Here is a 17,973-nt window from a genome sequence, read left to right as displayed (position 1 = left end):
TAATACTGAAAGCAGATGAACAGAAGTTTGTGACAGGATAAGAAATATTTGCTCAACGAACGAGCAAACAAACCTCAGCAATTTAAAAAGGTTCAGTGAGGACATAAAAACCACACGTTTGCGATAGTCGTATTGACAAGGGGGGCATTGTGCGATTGTCCTGTAGCCACGAGAGCCATTGTTCACTTTTCCCTGAAAAGACGAAGGCAATAAAATTCCATTGTAAAGTCGCTTGCTGAGGTTCGCTTCAAACACCGAGGTTCGGGATGCGACAAACCGTTTCAATTTTGTTTAACGCACTTCTTTACAGAAGCAACATTCGTCAAATGTCGTTTAGCGCTGAACTAGAGCAGACGTTATTAGTCGTGTATTATAAAGGACATTTTTGGGGCGGAAGGATACTTAATTATAGTTGATTTCATGAAATTACATAATCCCGTTCACATTTTCAGTAAACTATGGCAAACTGCTCTCTCAGTGTTTCTCCACATGCTTTAGTTCAAAAACAACAATTAACAACAGCGCATTCGACAAAGACCTGGAAATTTGGTGAAAAATTTAGAGCTTAGGCCGGGTCCACACTCACGCTTTGCGCCGGCGGATTCTTTGTTTGTTTCATTGCCGCGGGCGTACGCTCGGGACAAAGCTTGGAAGCGTGAGCTTTCGCTCACAAGAGGTCGCGGGCTTGCGAGCGCTCGGCGTATTACTCCCGCGACTTGCCGCTGAGCGTATACGTCGGCGAAATCATTTTGATTTAGCTCACGCCCGCAAGCTTTGGAATTAGGTTGTGGGTCGAAGGTGTAGGTGTTGTAAGTGGAAGTTTGATGTGGTCTAGAGTAATTTTTTAGTTTAATTACTTTCGAAACTTAATCACAAACTGTTTTTTTTAAACTTTAATTAACAAGACATTTTACCTTTGAAACCAAAATAGAAATTTGTTAAATCATGTTAGCTTTATAAAGTTGTGAGAACAGTTTTAATTGAATTAACGCTTCAAAAGAACATGCCTAGTATTATGTAGAAGGGCAAAATTAACTTATTTTGTTAATTTAGACATTGATTATATGGCACGTTTATATCTTACAGCTTTTGCATAGTTCAGGTATTTACATTTAGCAAGTGAAAAAGCTGTTTAAATAGAAAATGGAAATTGTGCTCTTGCTGGCCAATTCACCTAAAAACCAAACAGCTTTTTGTTGTACAATATACTAATGCAGTGGTTCCCAACCTGGTGGTCGCGACCCCTAAGGGGGTCGCGGGAAGGCTATCTGTGGGTCGCGACATATATGTGATGTTTTTATAACTTGTTACAACACATAGGCTACAACTAGTTGGGCCTACTATCGCTTTGTCTTGTCAGGGACGATAAGCAGTAGGCTATGTGCCACTAACATTGTGCACAGGCATTTTCATTGAAACATCACAGCAATTATTGCCATCAACAATGAAAGTATCAAAAAGCAGTTTAGGGCGTTCAGTTGTAAGTAGCAGTGAGATATCAAGGTGCAGTGTTTTTCTTTAACTCTGGTCATGGAGAAGAAGCGTAAATATGTTGAAGAATATTTGAAGTTTGGATTTACCCGCATAATCTGCACTTGCACTGAAAAGCCTCCGTGTGTCTTGTGCAATGTGGTGCAGTGCTGAATCAAGCCGTCTAAATTAAACCGCCATTTACACACCATGCACCCCCAACACGTGAAAAAAAGATTAGGAATTCTTTAAACGTCATGAAGCCGGTTTGAAACGTCAGAGATTTGACTTGGGAGGTAGTTTTCAGATTTTAGCGTTGTCAAATACTTAACCAAGGATTTCAAACTTGGCTATGAAGTTGCAAGTCAGCCGTCTTATGGAGCAAAGTGATTGCCAATAAATGATATACTGTAAAATGCACTTTGATTGATATTGCTGTTGGAAAAAACATGGTGGGGGTCGCAAGTTAGTTTAAATTAATATAGGGGGTCACCAACCACAAAAGGTTGGGAACCACTGTACTAATGGATATTTAGAGATTTCAATATCTTTTGGAGCAGTATTTCATGTGGTTTTATTTGGAATACTTTGAGCAAGCCTCTTTTCTATTTTAAAGTGAAGTATCTTTCATTGGAATATGAACATGCATCCACTAACAATCAACATGTGTAAGAAAATGTTGCTGGTTTTGATCATACCATAACAAAGGTTGCTCATGTTTTCAAAATGTTGAATTGTTATATTTGGTATAGTTATCTTTTGCATCATCTACTGTTTAGTTTTAAAAATTGCACGTGATGTGTTGCTTTAATTAAGTGATACATTGTATGGTTTTATGATACTCTTATTTCTTTGGGAGGTTCTCTTCAATGTTGCCTATACATTTTTCTGTGTTTATTCAGCATTCGTTGCCAAGACTCAGCAGCATTGTTCAGAAAAATTTAAAAAGGAACCCAATAAATTCAATAACATGAAAGAATACCAGTTCACCATGACAACTATTCCAGTGGTTAAAGTAGTAATAAACATAATGATCATAATATCCGCCATTGATACCAAACCAGTAACTTCTTATTTCATTTCTCGTATTGCTTGCTCATTTGTGTTTTAGTCAACTCCACAAAATAAAAAGGTTTCATTTGTTCCTTTGTAGATGCAGGTAAAAGTTTAAACAGAGCCTTGTGAATGTGGTAATTGCATGAGTTGTGCAAACCAGCCAAACATACTTCAGTCGATCTGGGTTATGTTTTTGACTAATGCAGTACTTTTTGGCAGTTGGTACTATCTCGTGATTAACTCCATTCACCACGCCGTAATGTCTTCGGTGATAAACAGCACAATTCTTGCGTTTTTGAATGCAAAACAAAACAAAGCACCAAGTGTGATAACTGGAAGCAAAAATACGCCGGGCGTGAGTGAGGAGGCCGATTTTTTCTTTCCGCCAGCGCGCGAGCTCGTCAGCCCAAAGTTTCTCTCTCTGTGTGGAAGCCAATGCGTCAGCGCGAAAGCGAGCGGGCGTACGCTACGCTCGCGACAGTTTCTGTGTGGACCCGGCGTACAAGAACATAAAATACAGTACACATTGAGATTATATGTGTGAACGGATATAGATGATTCACGCGTGCTGCATTGGGAGTCACTGGTTCACACGTTCTGGCGCTCACTAGCGGGTGGAGTTGACCCTTTTTGTATTATTAATACAAGAGTTTGTATCCTGTGAGAACACTCTACATGGCAAACAGGATATTAAATGACTCGCTTTACTCGAGAACATTCAATGGCTAAATCATTTGAGTCACATTATGGGATTCTGCAATACTTGCAATGCTGCACACAAAACATTACGCAATACAAGCACTGGTTTCTGTGACACACAGTCTAATGCCTCAGTTAAAGATAACAGAGGACATTTCCAACCTTACTCGTGTTTATTGTTTTTCGATTGTTTCAACTTTGTCACCAAATTAATCAAAATCGTTCTTCTGGCACTTAAGTTTCTGAAGTTATTTATTCGAAACCTACGTTTCGTCTGCCATCCGGCTAGACTTCCTCAGGGTTATGTGAGGAATAGACGTTTCGAAGGGTCCTCCTTCACCTCTAGGAGTCGGACCTCGTCGAAGTTAACTCGGTGGCCGAGTGTGGCAGCGTGTTTCGCCAGTGCTGTCCTCTGGCTATTCTTCGTTGCAACGTCGCGGCGATGCTCTTTTAACCGCGTCTGCAACGCTTGAAACCGGAAGAGTTCCTACCCCACAAAGCGTCCGCCTACGGTACGAGGTGCGAGGTGCGACTGGGCTTCGGGTTACGCACCCGAAGGGGCCGACTGCTTCTCGATGGCAACTCGGCCTCGTAGGCAACTTGCCTTCTTTATCTTAAGGTTACTGCTGGAGTAAAAGGACTCCTTTACACAAGTCTGTGCGTCTTCTAAGTAGTCTAACTCCCGGCTGAACACACACATCCACCAAGCTTTAAACCAGTATTAACTTGGTCATAAATGCGTTCATTGTCGATAATCCAGTGATGAAATATAGCACACAGCGAAGCAGTTACGTCAGGACTTAAAGCAAAACTAAAGCAGAAGCAACAGCCAAGACCCTGTTACGACATAATATGTTGTAAAGATGTACCGTTGCGGGTTGTGTTAATTTCAGTGCGTGTTGCCTTTTTCTTGCGATTCTCTCACGTGTCATGTGTCACGCCATGTTCGCATCATTCGACTTACTACGAATAGAGAGCTAGCACGCCACATTTTGGTGACCCCGCGCGTCAAGATACGATATTTCTTGGACAATGCAGGATCAAGAAGAAGTACTACACACTGCTGTTTCTTTGAAACTACCCACGTTCTGGATGAACAACCCCGAGTGTGCTTTCAACAAACCGAAGCACAATTTACGCTGCGCAAAATATCTTGCGATAGAACGCAGTATTATTATGTGGTGTCAGCATTGGACCAACTAACAGCAAGCCGCCTTTTGGATGTACTTGAAAGTCCGCCTGAGCAGAACAAATACGCAGTAATTAAGGAACGCTTTAGAACATTTGGACTTACGGAGTATGAAAGAGCTGAACGATTGCTTAACATTACCGAGCTTGGAGACCGATCACCATCGCAGCTCATGGATGAAATGTTGTCCCTGATGGCCGGTCATAAGCCATGTTTTTTGTTTCACTACATTTTTCTTCGAACCTTGCCAGAAGAAATTCGGCTCGTGTTGACTAAAGAGACGTTGGTCGAACCAAGGCAATTAGCACAACGTGCAGACGTACTTTGGAAGGCAAGAAACAGCGAGCAATTTTTCGTTTCAAAAGTCCGCAAGCGTGAAATGCCTTCAGTAAGACCTGCGCAGCAATCAAGTAAGAACGGTTTCTGCTTTTATCACCAACGTTTTGGCGACCGTGCCCTTAAATGCCAGCAACCTTGTGCTTATCAGGAAAACTTAAAGGCCGGCCGTTGTTAACTGCAGCAGCGGCCGGCGTTCACAAGAATTTGTTTTTTCTATGGGACAGTAATTCACAACAACAATTTTTGGTCGACACTGGAGCAGAAGTTAGCGTTTATCCGGCCTCCAGTAGGGAACGATTGCGTCAATGCAACGACTTCAAGCTTATAGCCGCTAATCGGAGTACCATTAAAACGTTTGGAACAAAAACAATTTCGCTCGATTTAGTTGCCGGCAAGTTTTCTTGGAAGTTTGTTTTAGCCCACGTGCCCAGGCCTCTTCTCGGAGCAGATTTCCTGCGCGCAAATTCCTTGCTTGTCGACCTGAGGCACAAATGCTTGTTAAACGCTCGTTCCTTTGCGAGTGCACCACTTCATTGTACCAATCACTCACCAATGCAACTCAACGCACTTTCGACAAGTAACAACATTTACGCACAATTGCTAACGCAGTTTCCTTCCATAACTACTCCCAAGTTCTCCGCAGTAACGCCAAAACATCAGGTGGAACACTATATTCCAACTGTCGGTCCACCAGTTCACGCAAAAGCACGACGCTTGTCGCCAGAAAAATTGCAAATAGCGAAACGCGAGTTTTCTAAAATGTTGCAACTGGGAATTATTCGCAGATCTTCGATTCCATGGGCATCACCATTACATATGGTGTCGAAATCCTCCGGTGATTGGCGACCGTGTGGCGATCATCGCCGTCGGAATGCTGCTATAATACCAGACCGTTACAATATACTGCACATTCATGACTCTAGTTCTCGTCTAGAGGGAGCAAAAGTGTTTTAAAAAATTGATTTGGTGCGCGGATACCATCAGGTGGCAGTTGCTAAAACCGACATTCCAAAGACAGCCGTCATCACCCCCTTTGGTTTATTTGAGTTCCTTCGCATGCCTTTTGGATTAAAGAACGCTGCTCAAGCTTTTCAAAGACTTATGGATTCTGTTTGTGAATCAATGGATTTCACCTTTGTTTACCTAGATGACATACTGGTTGCGAGTTCCTCGTTAAAGGTTCACCGCACACATCTCAAACAACTATTTCAACGACTTGCAGAAAATGACCTTGTCATTAACGTGAATAAATGCGTTTTCGGAAAAACGTATATTGATTTTCTGGGACATCGAATTGATTGCAATGGTGCTCAGCCACTTCCGGACAAAGTTTTAGCCATTCAACGTTTTCCGTCCCCAACTACGATTAAGGGCCTACAAGAGTTTGCTGGTATGATTAATTTTTATCATCGTTTCATTCCTGCGGCTGCTAAAATCTTGTCCGCAATCTATAAATAATTTTATGGTAAAAATTTACAGCTGCAGTGGACACCTGAATTAAATGCCTCCTTTGAAAACGCAAAAATGGCTCTGCAACGTGCAACCATTTTCTGCCATCCGCCACCACGGGCTCCAACGGCATTAACCATCGATGCGTCGGATAAAGCTATTGGAGCGGTATTGGAGCAGCAAATCAATGGAATTTGTAAGCCGTTGGCTTTCTTTAGCCATCATCTGCGACCTGCAGAAACAAAGTACAGCACTTTTGATCGTGAGATTTTGGCGTTGCATCTTTCTGTTCGCCACTTGCGATATTTTCTTGAAGGTCGAACGTTCACCGCGTACACTGATCACAAGCCTTTAACATTCGCTCTGAAGAAGCAGTCGAAACCTCTTTCTGCTCGACAGCAACGCCATTTAACTGCTATATCCGAATTTACAACGGATGTTAGACACATGGACGGAAAACAAAATGTTGTTGCATGCAGATGCATTGTCCCGGTCGTTCATTGCCTCTGCAGACCAAGCATATATTGACCTTGATTACAACGCCCTCGCTGCTGCTCAACAAAGCCAAGAAGTACATACCGCACAGCGCTTAGCAAGTTAAAGCTTCAGGACATAAAGTTTGAACCCGGTTTAACGCTCTTATGTGACATGTCAACCGGTTCCCCTCGACCAATCATTCCACAACCATGGCAACGTCGCGTATTTGACGTGATTCACGGGTTGGCATCCTTCTGTTCGAACCACACAGTAGCTGGTATCAAGTAAATTTGTCTGGCATGGCAACAACCACATTACACATTGCATAAAAATAGTGGTGTAGAAGTGCCGTCCACATTGAGCTGTGGTTGTTGCTGTTGTATGGACAGAGACTCCATCAGCAGGAGACGATATACCTGTCTCTCGCCAGCGCAAGGATTTGTGGCTCACTAAACAAGTAGGTGACCGCTTGTGTTATATTTTAAACTCCTTATTTAGGCTACAGTGTACAAAAGACATCTTTTACTGCAATAACTTTTTATGTTTTGCACCACGACCTGCTGCTTCATTTATGTTGAACACATTACGTAAACCGCGAACAACTATCCTACAATTTCGAGGTCTGCTCACACCCAATTGCATCAGTCCTTTACATTAGCTATTTCCCATAACTTCCACGTTCGTCTTAATGTTTCCTTTTTATCTTTTGTTGTTCAAGTCATCAAACCAAGGGTGACACACGGCATCGAAAACTAAAAGGTATTCCAGCGTCTCTCTGCCCACACTTTAACGCTTTCCGATTATTTTACACTGTAATGTTCGTTGTCGTATTAGGGCAAAAATGACACCAATGAATAAATGAATCACTCAAATTCCTGTAATCATAAAATGATTTCGCTTGTTATGCACCGACAAAAATGGTACGTAAATGAATAAAAGGTTTATTTGATGCAATATTCGACTAGTTTGCTTCCCAAAAGATCATAACGAAAAGACAACCCCCAAAAAAATAAATCAAAGAAACATTTGGAAACCATGCAGAATTGTTCATCAGAATAATTGACAAAATAACAATATAGCAAGCAAAAATGTAAGGAGTGTACCGTCGTCGAAAGTATGATGCATCTAAAAACAAAGACACGTTTAACATCTTAGAAAATGTTTTTTAAGAAATAATGCCTAATTTTGGAGCCAATTTTCACATTGTGGGTAATAAGTTTACATCTTGCAATATGAAACTAATATTCTTTTCCAAATGAAGCTTCGGCATGAGGAAACGACTCCAAATTATAACAGTTGTGCTCTGCAACCAGATAACAGGGTACATATAATGAAATAGAAACCTGGTTGAATGTTTGTTTTGTTAACTGAGCCTCCTGCTATATAGAAGTGTGGTTCAATCAATATGCAGTCATTAATTGCAGTACCTGGAAGTCGCAGTTAAATGTAAGAAGCTCACAATGTAAAATTATCAAGTGCTTAGTCATACTAGTATTTTGTGACTCACCATTTTTTGAATCAGATTTCCGTCTAACCTCCTGTAAACCAATATGTACACATCAAAATGCAAGCAAAAAACAGGTAAAGAGGCTATGTTTTTACTGACTTGTTTTTCTTGCATGTCTTTTGTTTCAACTTGTACACCAAAGTTTGTTGTAAATAAATCCCCATTAAAATCCAATTTAACATCAATTATTTCATAACCATTGTGTTTGGCAAACGTAAACAAAACCTCATGTTGTATCCAATTGTTTAGAAATGTTTTCTTTATTTCTATTTGATTTTTAATGAATGTTACTCCACCAGTTTCACTTTCGAGTGTGAGAGTTGCTTGATTTTGATCTGATCTGGAAAATAAATATTAAATATTATTTCTTTATCCTTGCAAGTTGCAACAAAGAAAAGTATTTGCGGGTGACTTTATTAAAATGGGTAAAGCATAATCAGCATTGGTTTTTGAGTGACATGTTAAGTGTTACTTAATGGGCTCTATTTTAACCATTGAAAGTTAATTTTACTTCCTGAGTTTTACTAAATAGTAACCAAACTTGTGATTTGTAAATAAGTCATTATTATATGAAATAGAAATAAGCTTGTTTAACTATTAACCTACTATTCACATTTATTAACTTGTTTGGTTTCTTGTTTGTTTTGTGAAATTTTATCAATGTGTTTCTTCAGTGTTAATCATTAATAAGGAAAGATCTACAATTTCAACAGCATGCTTTAGTAGATTGTCAAGTGATGTAAACGGAGAAATTTCCAAATCTATTGTGATTTTTCTGTAACCTTTCATGTTTGATGTTTAGGGATTCAACTACAGATAGACTTACTGAAAACTCACCTCTAAAACACATTTTAAATTGTTTATCAAAGCAATCGTACTTTTTGAAGTAGATTAATTACCTTAATGTAAAACCAAGCAACTTGTCAAGGTTTTCTTCAGTCTTGAAGTTAAATTTCAAGTTGTCACAAATAACAAGTCTCCAAAGTCTTTCTGCAGAGTCAGAACTTTCCTTTAATGGAAATCCACCCAGGACCATTTTCTTTTTCAACCAACCAAGTTTTTTGTAGATCACATGATACCTGTGAGTACGATTATCAATGTAACATAAAAAGTGTTTCTGAAACAAGAATGACGTCAAACAAAACAGACAGTGAAATGTTACACTTACCACGTAAAGTGAGTTACTTTAAATGTAATCTTCCCCTCCCCACTGTAGGATAAAGTTTGATAATCTTCCCATGTTTTACCATCTTGGCTTGTTTCAACCTTCATATTTTGTTAAGTGTTGATACATCATCATTTAAAATAAAAGTTTTATCATGTCAATGCACAACAATAACAAATTACTTCCAGCACTCCAATATACATATTAATACTTGTTTTGATAGATATTGGCTATTTTCTGACCAAACTCAACATAATTTAAATTTATTTTTATTCCGCAATATAGTTTAACAATCAATAAATCTAAAAGTTCCGAATAATAATTAAACTTGCCGAACTTCATTGGCAGTTTTATGCACTTTTTTGTGCTGGTTACAAGGTGAATGTTTAAACTTACTACAACAAGTTGTGGATCTTCACGAACAAAACATGTTGGTAAAGTGATGGTGACATCTTTAGTGAACTTTAACCCACTTGGCCCACAATACAACAATGGAGTAATTTCCTTCTGTGAAATGAAAACTAAATGACAAAAATTTAAAAATAATTGTTGAATGTTGAAACATTTTACTTGCTAACAACCAGGAAATTATAATTTGTATTTGTAAAGGCAACAAACATAAAATATTGTATATACATGGTTGTAAAATTTGTGTATTACAACAATATAATTTTTTGTCTATAAATGGTTGAAAAAAAGGATAAAAAATGAATCATTAAATCATATCCAATATATAACCAAGCATTAGCCCTTTTCTATGTAATAACAAAAACTTTGATAGCGCCCAGGGCTACTTCTACTATTTTATGGGGCGTAGGATCCTCCTGTAGGCTCCACAAATCCCTGTTGTGTATTGTTTGTTGCTACAATCATTATTTTTTGAATTGTATTAGTGGACGTTCATGGGTAAATGGCTTACAGGTCAGTCATTCGAAATTTAATAAACAAAGCAACAGGAATAGATTTGGGGACAAAAGCCAATCACTCATTATGTGCATTAATGTTGATAAGCTCATTTGGGGCAATCACAAGGGTCAGCTAATGCAATATCTAAGCCTCACCCTGGGCTTATCGCCGGTCTGATTACGGTGCGGGGTAAGTTGATATTGAGTCTCAATATCTTTTGACAGTAAAATCCTGTAATCATGACATTGTATACACATTACGTGTGTAAAATCACTTACATTTGGCTTTATATTTCCATAGAAACTTCTCAACCAAATTTTTACATTTGTTTTCAGTGCATTGGGAGGAATATCAACAACACAACCAATCACTTCAAGTTTGCCACCTTCCACACCAACCACTGATGACATGGTTTGGATTACTTCATATTCTTCATGTTTCTGTAAAATGTAGAAAATATAATTATTAGTCACACCTAAGTTATTATAATGTTAGTAGCAGTATTTCTGAAGTATCTTTATAGTTGTAAATTAAACATTTTTTAAAATCTTTTTACAAACCTAAGCAATTTTTGGATCAAAAGAAGTGTTTATTGCAATGAATAGTTTAGCACACGAAGTAATATATGATGCAACTACATGATTGGCAGGATCGCCACACTACACAGGCCTTGGTTGGCGATAACAGCTATCGTATCATGATCATTAGGTTTGCAGGCTTGGTAGCCCAGGCATTGCAGCCTAGCTGGATCAGCCACTTTTTCCTGACAAATCGGAGCGAAATTTGAAAAATCAAGCACCCTGTGAAGTGTTGGGTTGGGCTGCCAAACCTGTAAACCTAATTATCACGATACATTACCTAATGAACAGTTTAGAACTTTGTTTTCAACAAAAACATGCATATATAATTTTTTTACTTTGGAATTGATAAGATCCTCCCCTGCCTGTGTAAAATTGTTGCTCATGACCCATAACCTCTGAATTTTGTGCATACATCCAGCCAATGACTCAGCACTTTCATCTGTTAAATTGTTGCCGTGTAGATCCACCCATTTCATCTAAACCACAGATATTACGCAATAAATTTAAAAACAGAATTGCTCCAGAAAAGCCTGTTTTCATTGACACATACGCAAACAATAATTTTACACAACATTGGTATAAAATTACCACACATTTCATGATAAACAATTAATTATTGTTATAATTAATTCACTATGTGAATAGCACAAAATGGACGATATCTAACTATTTAGTGGTTACTGTGGTTAACGCAAATAAATTACCACAAATAAACACAAGTGATGAATGTATCTGAAATGGTCAAAGTTATTTTTACAGGTGTTTCTGATGTTTTTACATTCTTTTGAGACGATTTCAACACCATGATCTCCCATGTCACAAAACATAATATGAACAATGGAACAAAGAATAAAGACCAAACTTTGTTCCTAGCACAAGCGACAATCAAAGGACTAATTGTATCTTACAGATTTTTGTAAATCTTTAATGTTCTCTGAGAGAATTTCCACACCCTCATCTCCTATGCCACAATTCCACAGATCAAGTTCTTCAATGTTGTAATTGCAACGAGCCAATGCAGCTGCTCCACTATCTCCTATCTTGTTCCTGGAGAGATCGAGATACCGCATCTGAATGAAACAAGGAACTTGAAATTAGAATATTAGTAAGAATACCAACAAGGTAGGGGTACATGGTTTTCAACGAACACGCATGTCAAGCAAAAAAGATTAATGGCCATACAACCTGGGTACAGAAATAAACTCAATTTTACATGGTCATCCAATGCTTTACATAACTTCTGATTTGTGTCTTACAGGTTTTTGTAAATCTTTAATCTTCTCCGAGAGAATTTCCACACCCTTATCTCTTATGCCACAATCACTCAGAACAAGTTGTTCAATGTTGTGAATGCAACGAGCCAATGCAGCTCCTCCACTATCTCCTATCTTGTTCATGGAGACATCGAGATTCTTCATCTGAACAAAATAACAAACTTAGAATTTAGAAATTTGTTAGAATACAAATAAGGAAGGGGTTCATGGTCTCCAACGAACATGCATGTCAAGCAAGAAAGAATAATGACCACACAACCAGAGTACCAAAATAAACTCTATTTTACAAAATTTGAATGTTAATTTTTATATTTTCTGATTGTGTTAATGTGAAATTGCACAACAACCTATAGTCATATGCTTTACTTGACTTATGATTTATAACTTACAGTTGTTTGTAAATCTTTAATCTTCTCTGAGAGAATTTCCACACCCTCATCTCCTATGTCACAACAACGCAGATCAAGTTCATCAATGTTGTGAATGCAACGAGCCAATACAGCTGCTCCACTATCTCCTATCTTGTTTGAGGAGAGATTGAGTTTCTTCAACTGAATGAAACAATTAATTTGAAATTAGAATATTAGTAAGAATACAAATAAGGAAGAGGTACATTTTTATTGAACGAACATGCATGTCACGAACAAACATGCAGGTTTTTAAACGAACACATATCAAGCAAGTAAGTATAATGACCACACAACCTGAGTAACGAAGTTAAACACAATTTCACAAAATTTGGATGTTAATTTTTATATTTCTCATTGTGTGTTCTCATAAACCAATTGTTATGTTTCACCTGGCTTCTGATTTGTATCTTACAGGTTTTTGCAAATCTTTTCTATATTTGCTTATTATGGTGAAGTTTCAAAAACTAGAAAATAATACCGATTTGTTTCTTCTTTCAATAACAAAGGAGAGGGCTTTAATCTCTTTCTGAGTAACTTTACAACAATTTAGATTGAGATAATCAGGAAGTGAGGAAGCTACTGAAGAAATTATCTTCTCATCATTTGTTTTGTATGCCCTCATGCAATCATGGAGTATTTCATTTTCTTCAGTTTTCCTTGTATTGCCTCTATCCCTTAAATCCATGCTAGAGGACATTGGATCTAATCTTTTTGTTGAAACTGTAAATTTACACTGTTATAACAAATTATAATTCATTTTGATACATAATATTAAGCACTAATATAACATTGTCATATAACACCATAAGTTGCTTAATTGAAATTGTTTTTAGTGATTTAATGGACAGATGAACAACATTTGGGCTGGAAATAAATCTACTTTCAAAATGGAACACTGTTGACCTGTGTTTGAAGGATTAAAAGCAATGCTTGCAGGTTTTAAAACATATCCTTTTTTGTCTATTTTAATACTTGATTCAACTCCACCATCATCTATGTTTTCTGTAAACCTGTAAGAGGGCAAGGTTAGTTCATAAAATTCAACCCAAACATCAGATTATGAGATGTAAAAAAAACAATTTTTCCACGGATTTTTCCTATTAAAGGAATTTTTGTCAAGAGAAATCATTTGTACCAGCAAACTTTGTACAAATTAGGTGATATTTCCTATGTGAAAATTTAGTTACACCTTTTAATGAACATGACACAGCTACTATCTTTTAATAATGAGAAATCTACATGGGCTACTGCATATTTATGTAAACATATTTGTCGTATTTAGTGTAAAAGTTTGTGAAGTTAAACCACCAGAAATAACCTTCACACCTCACTTGATAACATTTAAACATTTATCAGCACTTAAACCAATTTAAAAATCCTACATAAATTAGTACATAATTATTGTGGTGTTGTGCAAATTTCCAATAATAGTTTCTGATGACGCTGGTTCAAGCCAGAAAATACAAACACAAGCTTGTCTTTGCCTTCAATGTAAACTTGTTTTGTACACCTGACATCTGATCATGGCCTGCATTTGCAAGTGCTGTGCTTGTAATTCTATTCTGTACACTGTTCATCATATACAACTGGCTTGAAAAGTTGCCTTCCTCTGCCCAGAATAAGGACCGGGGTCAGAAATAATTGAGAAAAATAATCACAAGTACCAGAAGAATTATCACTCCATCGATGTCCTTACTATTGTCTCTGTTTCTGTCTCTGATTCCATCTGCTCTTCACCATATATATCTTCATCAAACCTTTGAAGTTGGCAATTTTACATATTGAACTATCTGTATATGGCATTAAAGGAAAAAATGTAATTTGTAGAAAAATGAGTGGTCAAAAGTATTCTATCTACTGTGGTTTTATGCAAGCCTATCTCTCTATTCCATGACACCAAAGTTAGTTTGCAGTAGAAAATCAAATTTCCACATTTCCCCCTCCAAGGAGTTTTGGTGAAGTTTCCTCTGCTGTATTTGATCCTGTCTGTAAGTCCCAACGTGTCAGATGAAAATTTAAAACATGCTTCAAGGAACTTGTGGTTATTTTGTTTTGGAACTCAAAGTCACCATGATGGATTTTATGAAGAAATTAATAACATGTTCACTGCAACCCAATGCTGATATTTACAAAAAAATATGACATGTGAGATTTAAGCCAGTGCATTGGGTGGCCCATAAAGCATGTAAACTTTCAACAAATAATTCGAAAGTCATACAAAACAGACTAAATGCAGGTGAAGACAGCAACGTCAGTAAGTATTGGTATGATATGACTAGGACCATGGGCAAAACCTCTCTGAGTGCTTGTTCATTTGTGTTTTGCAACACAAATTTGGCGGATTTTATGTTACTTCAAAAAATGATCTTCGAAACAATTTCAGAAAATCATTTCAGCCTAAACACAACTGCTCATTGCCGGCGCAGATTGTTAATTTTTGATTATGAATAAAAAATTGCTCTATCTAAATACACAATAGCTGGTACATCAATATTGGATGTGCAGCTTCTCCCAATTTTGCATTGTTAAAATATTCACATAACAACAAGTTTATAGGTTTCAGTTAGTCTGTAGCGCAACTGCATGGTCTTGCAACAATCTGATAATTACCAAGCTGAAATATTGTACGTCTTCACCTAAACAGCAACTCGTTGAGTTGAATTGAGCAATATGTTCCATGCATGTGTGTTTAAGACCGCATATCAGTAATTATATTAAAATAGTTTTGCCCGCGGGATGCCCGTCTTGTACTCCTGCGTCATAGAGAGTCTCAGTCTCGTCACAAGGCAACCGGTGATGCATTGGGGTCAATTTTCTGGTTGAATGAGCAAGAAGTCACGTGGTGTAGCCAGGGCGATTTTCAACGTGTTTGGTGCAGTTTTAGTGCATTTTTTGCTCATCTCAGTTAGTCAGACGTTTGGTGCAGGGTGCTGTGAAAAGTTTAGTTGAAAAACCATCAAAATGTTCAAGGGCATGTAGCTCAAAATTGAATCTGTAAGTTTATGTATTTCGAGGAACATGAAAAGGTTTTCAAGCATCTCCAGTCACTTATTGCCACCTAGTGACAAAAAAACATTTTTTCAGTGCTTTATGTGCATGAATATGTGTGGCCAGTTCTTCAATCACAGGCATTTAAATGGCCCAAAAAATTGGTTTGAGAGCATGAATTCTATGCATGAACGGTCCACAACACATTTCGGGTTGATTTTACCACAGAGCTTTGATGATTTTTCTTTATTTATCATGGCATTTTTGCATTAGCTGTCTTTTTCCCAATATCAATTTGGCTTATGATAACGCTTGCAATTGCTCAAATAAAATGTTACTACACTTTACGTTGTCATAATTAATTAACTAAATTACTTATTTAACTCTGAGCTATATTTATTACCCCAGAGAGAAGTGGTCCATCACCATATGAATGGTGCTTCATCCGAACAGATTCACTGCTCACGCCATTGAAACCGAAGCAATTTTCAACATTCTGGGTATGTGCTACTATTTTACCAATAAAGTAGCTCCTAGTTTGGTTTATCAATTGATTTTAAGCAAATAAATGCATTGAATGGTCTTGTATGCAAGTTAATAACACAATTCTCATGTAATTTTCATAGTGTTGAGATGTTCATAATTTCCTACCACAATGCATGCCCCCTAATTGGCCTTTGGATGTTGATTAATTAACACCTGTGTCATGTAATTAAGTATTGGACATGCAGATAATTGTTGCATGACTGCCTCGTGATATTTGGTTCCATTTTATGTGACCGGTTTGGGGCTTGAAGCATCATCCTCTGCCTATCAGTTGTCTTGGCGGTAACTCTGTTGACAAGGCCATTTTCTGTTGTCTAGGTGGTGTTAGTAAAACAGCTACAACTCTGGATCCGATGATCAAACAGGTGTGAAACTTCACAATGTAATAGTTGAATGGCTCATGTATTGGACTTCACAGAACAATTGCGATTCTGGGCGGGTGCGCCACTATTTAAGACCGCATATCAGTAATTATATTAAAATAGTTTTGCCCGCGGGGAATGCTCCTGCGTCATAGAGAGTCTCAGTCTCGTCACAAGGCAACCGGTGATGCATTGGGGTCAATTTTCTGGTTGAATGAGCAAGAAGTCACGTGGTGTAGCCAGGGCGATTTTCAACGTGTTTGGTGCAGTTTTAGTGCATTTTTTGCTCTTCTCAGTTAGTCAGACGTTTGGTGCAGGGTGCTGTGAAAAGTTTAGTTGAAAAACCATCAAAATGTTCAAGGGAATGTAGCTCAAAATTGAATCACAGAAGTATACCTTAATTTGTGATTTTATGTTAGGCCCGCCTCTTGGCTACGCAGTAAGGTCAAAACTAGTTGCAAAATAGTTGCTTAAAGCACCCCCTAGGGGTCATTTCGGTCCCCGATCAGTCATTATTTTAGCTAAATGGGCTGCAAAAAATGTAAGATGGTTTTGCGAAAAAATGAATCACAAAAACCTCATCCAATTCGCAATTTAATGTTGGCCCTAACCCTTTTCTACGCAATGGCAAAAAACATTGTCACAGGAAAGTTGCGTTGGTTGCCCCCTGGGACTGTTTTTGCTATCCTGTAGGACAAAAGATCCTCCTGGAGGCTTCTCAGATCCTTGCTGTGTTTTGGCGGATGCAGCCGCAATCAATTTTTTTTCTCCATGAATAGTACCAATAGATCTTCATGGGTCACTGACCACAGGAATTGTTGTTGGCAAAAAAGAAATCACTCAGTATGGGTAATAATGGTGATAGCCTTCAAAACTAGATTTTTGGGATTTAATACTGATATGCGGCCTTAAACAAATCCTGTATCCCATCATTCCCATGTGAACTGTTAAGCGCTAGTTCATGATATTGCGTAAATTGTTTCTTTTTTCTGGGCTACCTGTGTTGCAGTCTGGTGTTTGGTCATTCTATTCTGATTCTATACTAGACTCAATGCGATTTCATGTTAACTCTGTAACATTTGTTGTTTAGACTCACAAGGCTTAAAAGAATAAACTTATTTTGATTGGAAGAAACTACTGAGAATATTATATTACTAAGGAAAGTAACAGGAAGCCAGGTAACACTGTTGGTCTAGATAGCTTCCAGGCACAAATTAATGTTGTGGCAATTACATACCTTTTATGAGAAGGATGTATTTTCTTCTTCAGTGAAAGTTGCTCATTTGTCCTTGATCCTGTTTCTGATTTCATTTGCAAACTTTCGGATTTGGATTTTCCTGAACCCATGTTGGTTTAAATATACAGATCAAGTCAATTGCCAGATTACACTTTACAAAATCTGCATTGGAAAATTCTGTACATAAAAATGAAAATAGTTTAACACGACAAAATATACATAATGTATGTGTATATAATTGCCAAGCCCCCTTCATTGCATTTTTGCCTCTGCAATCTTAGTTTTGTGTCAATGGAACGCCACGAAGACAAACGCATA

The 17,973-nt window shown here is 37.7% G+C and overlaps 1 protein-coding gene across 1 annotated transcript in view; it reads right to left on the bottom strand.

Moving 5' to 3' along the window:
- Nucleotides 1-17,771, bottom strand: part of LOC145906454 (uncharacterized) — an 82,600-nt gene extending 64,829 nt beyond the window's left edge. The window contains exons 1-7 of the mRNA XM_082993869.1: nt 17,656-17,771; nt 13,426-13,532; nt 13,001-13,242; nt 11,174-11,314; nt 10,536-10,697; nt 9,748-9,858; nt 9,355-9,452 (exon numbers count right to left, since the gene is read on the bottom strand). Of these exons, the coding sequence (XP_082849995.1) occupies nt 9,355-9,452; nt 9,748-9,858; nt 10,536-10,697; nt 11,174-11,314; nt 13,001-13,242; nt 13,426-13,532; nt 17,656-17,765 (971 nt within the window). The 5' untranslated portion in view covers nt 17,766-17,771. The remainder of the gene's footprint in view (nt 1-9,354; nt 9,453-9,747; nt 9,859-10,535; nt 10,698-11,173; nt 11,315-13,000; nt 13,243-13,425; nt 13,533-17,655) is intronic.
- Between the last annotated feature and the right edge of the window lie 202 nt (nt 17,772-17,973).

Source organism: Ascidia mentula, chromosome 6, assembly GCF_947561715.1.
Source record: "Ascidia mentula chromosome 6, kaAscMent1.1, whole genome shotgun sequence".
NCBI classification, from domain to species: Eukaryota; Metazoa; Chordata; class Ascidiacea; order Phlebobranchia; family Ascidiidae; genus Ascidia; species Ascidia mentula.
Note: the sequence above shows the minus strand (reverse complement) of the source record. Positions and strands in the feature narration are given on the sequence as shown.